General features: G+C 38.1%; 1 protein-coding gene across 3 annotated transcripts in view; it reads right to left on the bottom strand.

Annotated features, from left to right (window-relative positions):
• The window catches only part of SPIRE1 (spire type actin nucleation factor 1), a 205197-nt gene that overhangs the window by 111940 nt on the left and 80847 nt on the right, over positions 1-12410 (bottom strand). For all 3 annotated transcript variants that reach the window (XM_064577986.1, XM_064577987.1, XM_064577988.1), the window contains one exon: positions 7103-7336. In XM_064577986.1, the coding sequence (XP_064434056.1) occupies positions 7103-7336 (234 nt within the window). The remainder of the gene's footprint in view (positions 1-7102; positions 7337-12410) is intronic.

Genomic DNA, 12410 nt, shown 5'->3' with positions numbered 1-12410 from the left:
TCTCATCATAGGAAAAAAAATGTGTAACTATGTATGCTGATGGATGTTAACTAGACTTTTTATGAAAATCATTTCACAATATATACATATTCCAAATCATTAAGTTGTACACCTATAACTAACATAATATGTCAATTATATCTCAATTTAAAAATTTTCTTTTTCTTTCTTTTTTTTTCTTTTTACTGGCTGCCTTGGAGTTTTTTTTCCACTTGATGCAAGGTACACAGTTACAAGGTATCAGGAAAGTTTGTGGCTTGGATAATAAAAGAGTGGGGTTCTATCAACTTCCTTTTTGGTGTTTTGCTATATTGATATAAAAGAGCCCAACTGCTTCTGCTTGCTGCAACCTACCTAGTCTAAAGGGAGGGGAGGGGTGGGGTCTGATGAGCCTAGTGCCTTTTGAAGCCTGGTGTTGGCCACTCAGGATTGGAGCCCAGTGTTGGCTTTGCCAGGCTGGCCACCAGGCTGCTTCCTCATGGCTTCCAGAGCTAAATCACAGGTGATTGTCCTGCTGGAGGCCTGGGAAGACTCCAAGGATTCTGGGGACTCCAACACTGTAGCCATGAACAAGAGAGTAGACTTGTGGGAAAAGAAGCTTGCCTACCAGTGACCGGGTTGGCCTTGGGGAGACCTGCGTGGTGAGGAATGCCTTCCACAGGATAGTCTGCACTTCTGCTGGAGCTGTTACTGGAAGCGGAACCCAGGTGGTGCCAGTAATAGTCATGAGTGGCCATGAGCAAGAGCCACTGGAGGGGTTGGCTGCCATACTGTCGCTTATGGGCTGGTGGGAACCTTGGTGGCGACCCCTTCCATGCCCTGGCATGGGATCACAGGTGGCGGGGATGGGGACACTAGGCCACAAAGCCCATTTGCAGAGGAGACCACCGAAGGCCACTCCACAACCCAAACACACATGGGGTGCACATGCGCAGTTGCATCCGCTTGTATCGGGGTGCCGTGCTACTAAAAGCAAGGAGTCCGATGCGGGACTCGATCCCAGGACCCCAGGATCACGACCTGAGCCGAAGGAAGACGCTTAACAACTGAGCCACCCAGGTGCTCCGAGAAATTTCTACCATTGGTATTACTATCACAAAGGATTATTCTGGACACTTTTACATATTTTAATTTTTTATATGAAAAAACTTCAAAACAAAACTAGGTGAATCATATATGAATTAGCATGTACCCATCACCCAACTTTAATGATGATCCATTTATGGCCAATCTTAATCTACTTCCTCACCTGCTCAGCCCTACCCGCCAGGATAGCAAATCCCAGATAGCTGAGTTTCATATGCTCTTTAAAAAAATAACTACAATACTATTATCATATTAAAAATATGACTAATTTCTGCAGCGCCCGGCTGGCTTTGTCAGTGGAGTATGCAACTCTTGATCTCAGGGTTGTGAGTTCCAGCCCCACCTTCAGTGTAGAGATTACTTAAAAATAAAAAATACATATATTTTAAGATCTCTTTCTTTATTTTAGTGGGGAGGGGGCACAGGGAGACAGAGACCCAAGCATACGCCACACTTAGCACTGGGGCTCCATCTCATGACCTTGAGATCAGACCTGAGCCAAAACCAAGAGTCCAACACTTAACCAACTACTCCATCCAGGTGCCCCAAAATCTTACAAAAATATATGAGTAATTTCTAGTATCATCAAGTATAACATAAGAGGCCAAATTTTCCTGATTACCTCAAATATGTACACACATTTTTACAATTCATTTCTTTTAACTGGAATCCGTATAACATCCACATGCTGCAACTGGATGCTATGTATCAAGTTTCTTTTAATCTAAGTTTTTCTTCTCTCCCCCTCCATTTTTCTTGAATTTATTTATTGAAGAAATTATATGATTTGTCCTACAGTTTCCCACAATCTGGATTTTGCAGATTGCATCCTTAGGGTGTTATTTAAAATGTTTCTGTATCCTCTGGATTTCCTGAAAATTGGTAGTTAGATCTGGAGCCTTGACCAGATTGAAGATAGGGGTTTTTTTTTTGTTTGCTTATTTGGCAAGAATACTTCCTAAGTGATGTTGTAAACTTCCATCAGGAGGCGCATAAAGTCTATTGGTCTCTTTTGATGACACAATGATTACTGCTATTCTTTCTTCGGAAATAGAATATTACCATTTTGCAATTCCTATCATTCCATTTTCACATATTAGCTGGAATACTTTTATAAAAAGAAACTTGTACGAAAATAATTGGTTACCCTAAGGTGCTGGTTCGTATGGAAAAGGCAGGATGAATATGCTTTCCATTTATCTGCCAATTCTTGAAATAAGTTGGTTCCCTAACAGCCTCTAAATGTGACCAATGAGAGTTTTACTATAATTTATGTGTTCATGGAAATCAGAATATTTGATGTGTTTTTTAATCCATCGCAGCTATTATTCTTACTAATGATCAAATTCTTCCATCTTTGACCAACGGGAACCTCTTTGAGTTGGCTTCTTAGTCCTTTTTATACAATTTAGTAACCCTGGGTAGTCTGTTTTCTGGTATGATAGGTTGTTCCAGGCTATTTTATATATTTCCTTCCTAGATCTGGAATTAGCCATTTCTCTAAGGAATCCTGGGATTCTTTTAGTGGGGAGTGATACTTAGAGACTCCCCTATTAATGAACATCTAGGATGTTCCTAGCCTTTGCTATTATACATTGTGAACAGTTTCAAACATTTTAGTATACTGTAAAATTATTTTATATAAGGGCTATGAAAATTTACACTGCAGCTATCAATTATTAAGTGAAAAACTTTACCATTAATTTCAGATATCAACAAAAGTAAATTCTTGCTTGCAAAAGAGTTGCATATGGTATTGCTTTATATGCATTCCCCAATTATTAGGGGGACTGGATTGTATAAGAGCACCAGAATCCACCAGGCTGAGTTCATTGCTTCTCTCTGTGCTCCCTGAGCATCTCATGTACGTTTTGGACCACCACTTTGGTATGTTCAGAATGTTCATGAGGGTACTATATCTAGAATGACATCCTCTACAAAACAGACATTGCAAATTTCTATTTATTATAACAATTTTCTTACAGACGGAAGTAAAGTATCTTGTACTTTAAAGTAAAGTAAAGTATCAGGAATGTCTATTGCTAATTGCTAATTTGCACAAGAGTAGTGTATGGGCTAGTATGTTCCTACACACCTGGTCTATAATACTTAATTCACAGGGGTTCACTTAATCCTAGTTAATCTCAGCAACCTAAGTGCTCACAGAGCACTCTGCACAAAGAAGGTACACTAAAGGCTTAATGAATATTTCAAAAGGTAAATGAGTGTGTAAATAAACTGAGAACTTTACATTCATTTCCAAATGAAGAACTTTGTTCATATACTATTCTCATTAATTTCAGTCATTTCTCAGACACTTTCTAGATTCTACACTTTTTTTTTAACTTGTCCTTTCTATCCATTTCAAGTCTTACTCTTTCATCATCCCTAACCCTGTCTCTTTGATCTTCCACTCCTGCACACTTCACACTCCATCATCACCACTTTTTCCTTCACATCTACAATCTTTTCTTTTTGACTCATGTTAATTGAATGAATAGTTTCCAGAATGTATTTACAGATAAAAAAGTAATTTTTTAAAAAAGAGTTATTTATTTATTATTTGAGAGAGAAAAGGCGAGAGACCAAGAGCTCACGCACAGTGGGGAGGGGCAGAAGAAGAGAGAGAATCTCAAGCAGACTCTCCCTGAGGGCGCTGAGCCTGACTGGGGGGGGGGGGTGTGCTCAATCTCATGACCCTGAGATTGTGACTTGAGCCAAAATCAAGAGTTGGACACTTAACCAACTGAGCCACCCAGGCACCCCAAGAAAATAATTTTTAAAAATGATCTTTCCTTAATGCTTCTTGAAAGTATTAAGTACTTGGTTATATATGTTTCTCAAAACTTGGTTATACATGTTTCTCAAAAAAATACTTAAAGGAAAATGTTTTAGGTGTTATATTTTTAATTTAAGAGAAGAACGTTTCTATCTCTGACATAAATTTGTGACTACAATTCATTCTGATTTATATGCAATGGCAAAAAGCCCTGAAATGAGTCATAAAACATTATATGTATGTGTTTATGCTTTATTTGTTTATATTCTGTTTTTCTCCATTTCAATTAAAAGCTGTAAAGGTAGAGACCACTTGTATGTTGTTTGGTAGTATGTTCCTAGCACCTAGAAAAATGCCTGGCATATAGTAAGTGCTATTAAGTTTTTATTCATGACAAGAACTATATTAGATACTTTATATTGATTATGTCATCTAATTTTATATGCAAAAATTCAATCAGGCAGATATTGTTCTCACTTTACAAAAGAATAAGGATCATAGGATTAAATAATCCAGGGCAACAACAGTTGGTACAAAAATGGCAAAACCAGGCCTACCAGAGTATAAGCCTCTGAATTTAACCACCATGTACCCTTCTTCTTCTCCCTTATTCCGTCCTGTGAAGCTGGAGAAGGCTCTCTGAGCCTTAGTTCTTCCATGTGTAAAATGGGCATAAAAATGTCTTCCCAATCTACCTCACAGTGTTATCGTAAGGCTCAGAAAACAACAAATGTGAGAGCACTTTTCAAATAATATCATGTTAAAACATAAATTAAAATATTAGTAGAATAAGAATGACTATTCAGGGGAGAAGTTACACACTAAAGAGTTCTTGTTCACTAAGACATAAAAACAAGCTATCTCCAAGTTCCTAAGTACTCTATTATTTATATTATTCAAATGTAGTTTCATATTTCCACTTCAAACAAGGAGAAAGCAGCTATATTCCTTCAGTTAATTCTTGTCTTCTCTTCCAACAAGAAGTCAGTTTACTAACTGAAGATTTCAACCCACTAATCAAACTACAAACTCTATATATCACTATATGGCCATGAATAATGGGTTTTATGATATGTAAACACCCTTTTAATTATTTTTCATATTATGAAAGCAGTAGGATAGGTAGGAGGCCAAACGTAGTAGCTCAAATTAAAAAATAATAAAATGAAATGAAAGTTACCAGTTCAAATTGCTGAATGTCCAAGAATTTTTGTTTTGTAAGTTAACATATTCAATGTCATTGAATAAGAATTGTAAGATTCCAATAAATCTCTAGCCCTCATCTTCTAAATCTGTAGCATAAGAGAGCAATCTGGCTATGACATCTATTATTCTACTGGTCAGGTGGGTATTCTCCTCTTTATTCACCACTCCCTGTTCACTGCCTCCTACATACCCCCTACCAAAAAACTTTTTAAAGACATAAGTAGGGGGGTGCCTCGGTGGCTCAGTCGTTAAGCGTCTGCCTTCGGCTCAGGTCATGGTCCCAGGTCCTGGGATCGAGCCCCGCATCGGGCTCCCTGCTCGGCAGGAAGCCCGCTTCTCCCTCTCCCACTCCCTCTGCTTGTGTTCCCTCTCTCGCTGTGTCTCTCTCTGTCAAATAAATAAAATCTTTAAAAAAAACCAAAGACATAAGTAGGTTTATGCCTTAATGGAAAATCTTTTACTTTTCACTTTTTATCGTTATCATTGGTCTACAATGAAACAAGTAAGTCATTTGTGGGCTGCAGAAAGTTTTATCTTGCCTTAAATATATATATATTTCAAAGTATTCTTTAACATCTAGAAAATATAAAATGAATTAAATGTGTGAAATTCCAATTTGTACATATATGAGGATTTTACCTGCATACACTGTTGATTTAAAATGAAAGTACTGCAAGTATTAAAAGAGCTGAAGAATGTATCTGAATTTCATAAGCATCATAACTGTAGAGTCCTGTTCTAGAGTTCTCAGGAAATTTATTATCTAAGAAGGGACAAGATGCAGGGTATGCTGTAGTACACCTGAAAAGTACTGTCTTCAAGTTTCCTCTCTATTCCTGTCTCTGGGATGTTTTTTAAAAAGTTGGAAAATAGGTGATATACAACTAATACTGCTTACAAAATCTAGTAAACACCATATGTAAATAACTCTAAACAGAATGCTCTTTTAAGACTAAGGTGACGAATCTTAATTTTAATCTCTGTGCATTTAGCATTATGTCCTTCAAGTACACAGAAAGTTTAAGGAGAAAATTTCAATTCAAGCTATAAAACTTGTTTTATTACATATAAATTTCACTAAGTAGGTCAAGAAAACAAGCTAAGACAATCAGCTGTGATATTTCAGATGCAGAATCTTCATATAAATTAGTGGATCACAGTTGTTATTTACTCCATAAAAAGGAAAATGAAGAAGTCAACTGAAGACATCATGCTCAGTTAAGCTGGTGTAGAATATGTAATATTAAGGAGTATATGATATCTAAAAGTGGTTTTTTGAGAGTTATAATTCAATCACAAATGGCTATGTTGAGGGTATGAACAAATCACAAAACCAGGAATATTTTAGTTCCTTATTCCTTTCACTAATAGCTGAAGATCTATCTACGAACTATTATCAAATGCTGAATTCCCATTTGCTTTTTTTTTTCAGTTTGTAACTTACTTTTTCCCATATACTTTTTTTAAAAGTTTTAATTTAAATTCCACTTAGTTAACATACAGTGTAATATTAGTTTCAGGTGTACAATTTAGTGATTCGACTCTTCCATACAACACCTGGTGCTCATCACAACACCTGCACTCCTCAATTCCCATCACCTATTTTCACACCCCCACCCCCCTTCCCTCTGGTAACCACCAGTTTGTTCTCTACAGTTAAAAGTCTAAAGTGAACACTACATCAAAAACTAATGATGTAATGTATGCTGATTAACATAACATAATAAAATAAAATAAAATTTTTTTAAAAAAGTCTAAAGTGAAATAACAACACTTAAAAAAAACAAGTACTGGGGTGCCTGGGTGGCTCAGTCGATTAAGCATCTGCCTTCAGCTTAGGTCATGATCCCAGAGTCCTGGGATCGAGCCCCACATTGGGCTCCCTGCTCAGCAGGAAGCCTGCTTCTTCCTCTCCCACTCCCTCTGCTTGTGTTCCCTCTCACTGTGTGTCTCTCTGTCAAAATAAATAAATAAAATCTTAAAATAAACCAAAAAACAAAAAAACAAGTACTATGTCAATTGCCTCTTTACCTTCATGACATCTCTATATGACTGGATGGCTGAGACTTTTCTCTTTTCATCTTCTTCATCTTCCAGGCCTTCATCTGCAGCCTCATAGCCTTCATCGTTGCTGCCATCAGCTTCCACCGTATTGGCCATGTGATCAATGAGCTGCTCCAAGGGGGGGCTTAACTCCCTTTCTTCATTCTCCTTCAGACCATAGTCCAGTGCTTTATAAATAACAATTCCCAGAGATTCAATAACCTAGGGACATTAAAGAAAGTGATAATGGAGATGACTAAACAGCTTTACAGAACTAAATGTAAGGCATAAAATATTTAGTATGACACTTAAGCTAGGTTTAATCTATTCCATTTCGGAAACAGGTGACAAATTAGATTTGAGGAGATATTTAAAAGTCTCACCTATGCATTAAAAAAAAAAAAATCCCAGGTGGAAATTTTTGTGTGATTTCTTCAGTCCAGTATATAACAATACATGAACTCTTTTTGTTTTCTTAGATTTATACTATATACTAAAATCTATATTATCCATTCATATAAAATACTAACCAGGTTAATTTTCCAAATTTCCAAAAGATATTTCTGAGATCAGATAGAGCTATCAAAGAACTCTTACACCGGTGTTTATCAAAGTCGATTTCAAAGAAATACCAGGGATCTGAGAGACTGAAAACTCAGTTACTAGTAGCAGCTAACTTAAGCTTAAGCAACAACAACAACAAAATCTACTTATATATAGATACACAATGCTCACTGAGTTCCATTTAATTATTGGAAACATCTCTCATGTGATGCAAACAAATGAAAGACTCTTTCAAACTCTGAATTCAATGTGGTGCACAGATAATCCTCCCTACCCCCACAACTCCACCAATAGTACCTTGTGAAATATGAACCTGATTTAGGAACACCAGGTATATATCACAGCCCAATATCACCCTCACAAATGCTCCAGACTTTTGCCAATATAGGGAATTCTACTTTATTCCTCAACATAGCCTTTCTTTTCTGCTCAGAAAACTCACATATAAACAGCCCTTCTGTTTTATTTTGCAATGTTAATGGCTCATTTCACCTTAGCTATTTTGTGGGGAAGAACACAGGCAACAAAGCCAAAGATTTAGGATTAAATGCTGACTTTTGGGGTGCCTGCGTGGCTCAGTTAAGTGTCTGCCTTCAGCTCAGGTCGGGATCCCCGGGAGCCTGCTCCCTCTTCCTTTGCCCCTCCCTGCCCCCCAGCTTTTGCTCTCTTGCCACCCCCCTGGCTATCTCTCTCTAATAAATAAATAAATAAAATCTTTTAAAAAAATAATAAATGCTGACTTTACCATTAATCATTTAGGATTAAATCCTGACTTTTACCACTAACCATTTGACTCAGGGCAAATTATTTATTTTAGTCATGATTTTTCTTATCTGTAAAATGAGTGTCAATGATTATCTACATCTCATGAGATTTTAAGATGAAATGGCATTCACATGAATGGAAGTACCTAGTATAGTATCTGACTTACAATAGGTAGAGAGGAAATGTTCTCTCCCTCTATTTCCTGCCCCTAGGTCTCTTTTTTCCAATGCTTATTCAGCTACCCCCCCCCAAACAAACAAACAGATCTATCCTTTTCTTTATCCCACTTGTAGCCATTATCAATGCTGTCTTTTTTAAAAAGTTGTCTAGGTGGTATCAAAGAAAAGGAAAAGTCACAAGTTTTAAAGACAAGCTAAACACAATAGAGTTATTGTCATCACATATGCTACAGTCCTTAAAAGCATTCAGGGCGTTCACTCAAAAAATCTCCACAAAATCTGAAATCTACCATATCAAGTGAAATAATATTTTCTCAACATGAGTTTCAAAATGAATATAAGACTTAAAAATTCAACTTCTGATTTTTAAACAGTACTGGTTTTTTACTATTTCTCACTGAAAATACAGAATATTTTCATTGATTTGTATAGTCTTACTTGGAACTCTAATCCCTATTTTCAAAGTTGAAAGGAAACAAAAGAAAAAATAATCAGGGCCACATCAAAATAAAAAGCTTTTGCATTGTGAAGGAAATAATCAACAAAGCAAAAAGACAACCTACTTTAGATATTAGATATTTACAAATGGGACATCCGGTAAAGGGTTAATATCCAAACTATATAAAGAACTTCTACAACTCCACATCAAAAAACGGGCAGAGGACCTGAATAGACATTTTCCAAAGACATAAAGATGGCCAACAGATACATGAAAAAAATGTTCAATATCACTAATCATCAGGGAAATGCAAATCAAACCCACAATGAGATATCACCTCACAACTGTCAGAATGTCTAAAATAAAAAAGACAAGAAATCAAAAATGTTGGCGAGGATACAGAGAAAAAGGAGCCCTCATGCACTGTTCGTAGAATGTAAATTGGTATACCCACTGTGGAAAACTGTATGGAGTTTCATCAGAAAATTAAAAATAGAATTACCATACAATCCAGTTATTCCACTATTGCATACTGACCCAAAGAAAACAAAAACACTAATTCAAAAGGATATATGTACTCCTATGTTTATTGCAGTTATGTACAATAGCCAAGATGTGGAAGCAACATAAATCCACTGATAGACAAATAGATAAGGAAGATGTGACACACACACACACACACACACACACACAAATATTACGCAGTCATAAAAAAGGATGGGATCTTGCCATTGCCAACAACATGGATGGACCTAGAGGGTATTAAGCTAAGTGAAATAAATCAGACTGGGAAAGACAACTACTATATGAGTGCACATATATGTGCAATCTAAAAAACAAAACAAATAAATAAATACAGAGAACAAATTGGTGGTTGCCAGAGGAGAGGGGGGCTGGGGGATGGGTACAATGGGTGAAGGTGAATGAGAGATAAAGGTTTCCAGTTATAGAATGAATAACTCACATAAAAGGCACACCATAGGGGTGCCTGGATGGCTCAGGAGGTGAAGCATTTGCCTTCCACTCAGGTCATGATCCCAGGGTCCTGGGATTGAGCCCTGTGTCAGGCTCCCTGCTCAGTGGGGAGTCTGTTTCTCCCTCTCCCTCTGCCCTCCCAACTCACGCTCTCTCTGAAATAAATAAATAACATCTTTTTTTAAGAAGGCACAGTATAAGGAATATAGTCAATGATATTGTAATAGTGTTGTGGTGAGCATAGCATAATGTATATACTTGTGAAATCACTATGCTGTACACCTGAAGCTAATGTAACATTGTGTGTCAACTACACTCAAAAAATTAACAAAAGATGACACATAAAATTAACCATCACAAGTTTACCCCTTGTGAATTCGGCACTCATACACATCTCCTTAGCTTCCTTAAAGTCCATTCTACTATCCTATCAGGTCTGCTACTTCAGGATAGCGGGAAACATAGTAAGACTAGTGAATTCCATGCGCACTGGCCCAGTGCTACACTTTATTTCCTACAGAGTTCCTTGATCAGAAGTAATGCTGTGTGGAATACCATGATGGTGAATAAGGCATTCTGTAAATCCATGGATGGTAGTTTTGGCAGAAGCACTACATGAGGGGAAAGCAAATCTGTATCAAAAGTAACTCTTCCAGTAAGAACAAAATGCTGCCCCTTCCATGATGGAAGCAGTGCAATGTAATCAACCTGCCACCAGGTAACTGGCTGATCAGCCAGGGAAACAGTGCCATATTGAGGACTTAGTGTTAGTCTCTGCTTGACGGCAGCTTAGGCTCTCAGCAGTGGCTAAAGCTAGGTCAACCTTGGTGAATGGAAATCTATGTTGATAAGCCCCTGCAAAATCTCCATCCCTGCCATTGTAGCCATGTTCACAAGCCCACTGTGTGATGACGAGGTAGCTGGGAAAGGAGGCTGACTGGTGTCCACAGAACCTCTCATCTCATCCACTTGAATATTAAAATCCTTCTCTACTGAGGTCACTCTTTGGTGAGCATTCACATGAGACACAAATATCTTCACTTTTTTTTTTTTTTTTTTGCCCAGAGAAGTCTATCCACATCTCTTCCCCCAGATTTCCTTGTCACCAATATGCCAATCATATTCCCTCCAAGCAAAGTGCGCAACTAGGTGTACTTTTCAAAGTTTTGCCCACTGGGAGGATTTCCCTTCAGCACTCTCCTTCAGGGACATCCCTGAAAGGGACTCCACGTTGCAGCTCTCCACTTTCAGGTGACACCTGCATATTATGCAGAACCATCTGTAAACCAGGCCCAAATCTTCTCTTCTTCTGTCAACTGACTGTAGAACTCCCCACAAGGAAAATAGGTATAGACTAGGAAAGAAAAGGGAGTATAGCAGAAGTGCAGTTCTTTCTGAGGGCAGTACTTTCAGGGCCTACTTGCACCCAATCTCATATATACCATTCCAAATGATGATGCAGGGCTGCTATGCTCACCCAACTTCATGGCTTGAAGGGTCAGATAATACCCAGTTCATGAAGGGCAACTCAAGTCCCATGGTAACTTGGTGGCCCATGGTTAAGTGTTCAGTCTGTACTATGGCCCAGTAGCAGGCCAGGAGCTACTTCTCAAAAGGAGAATAATTATCCACAAAGGATGGCAGGGCTTTGCTCCAAAATCCTAAGGGCCTGCACTGTGATTTGCCTATTGGTGCCTGCCAAAAGCTCCAAACAGTATCTCTATCCACTGCCAATTTAAGCACCATTGGATTTGCTGGATCACACGGCCCACGAGACAGAGCAGCTTGCATAGCCACTTGGACTTGTTGCAGAGCCTTCTCTTGTTCTGGGTCTTCCTCAAAACTAGCAACTTTCTGGGTCATTTGGTATGGGCCAGAGTAATACAATATATTTGCAGGAATACGTTGCCTCCAAAATATAAAGAAGCTACTAGTCATTGTGCCTCTTTTTTGGTTGTGGGGTTGGGGGTGGGGACTGATGCAACAACTTATCCTTCACCTTAGAAAGGATATCTCCATATGAGCCACACCACTGGACCCCTAGAAATTTCACTGAGGTGAAAGTCCCCTGAATTTTTATCAGATTTATTTCCTACCTTCTAACACACAAATGTCTTACCAATAAATTTAGAGTAGTTGCTACTTCTCACTCACTAGGTCCAGCCAGCATAATGTCATCAATGTAATGGACAAGTATGATATCTTAGAGAGAGAAAGGCAATCAAGATCCCTGTGAACTAAATTATGACAGAGGTCTGGAAAGCTGATACTCCCCTGAGGTAGGACAGTGAAGGTGTACTGCTGGCCTTGCCAGATGAAAGCAAACTGCTTCTGGTGGTCTTATTGACAAAGAAAAAGCATTTGACAGATAACA

Source organism: Mirounga angustirostris, unplaced genomic scaffold (assembly GCF_029215605.1).
Source record: "Mirounga angustirostris isolate CCGP_5_RB_7025 unplaced genomic scaffold, mMirAng1.0.hap1 SCAF_14, whole genome shotgun sequence".
NCBI lineage: Eukaryota > Metazoa > Chordata > Mammalia > Carnivora > Phocidae > Mirounga > Mirounga angustirostris.
The sequence above is the reverse complement of the archived record's forward strand: the minus strand, read 5'-3'. Positions and strand labels throughout refer to the sequence as shown.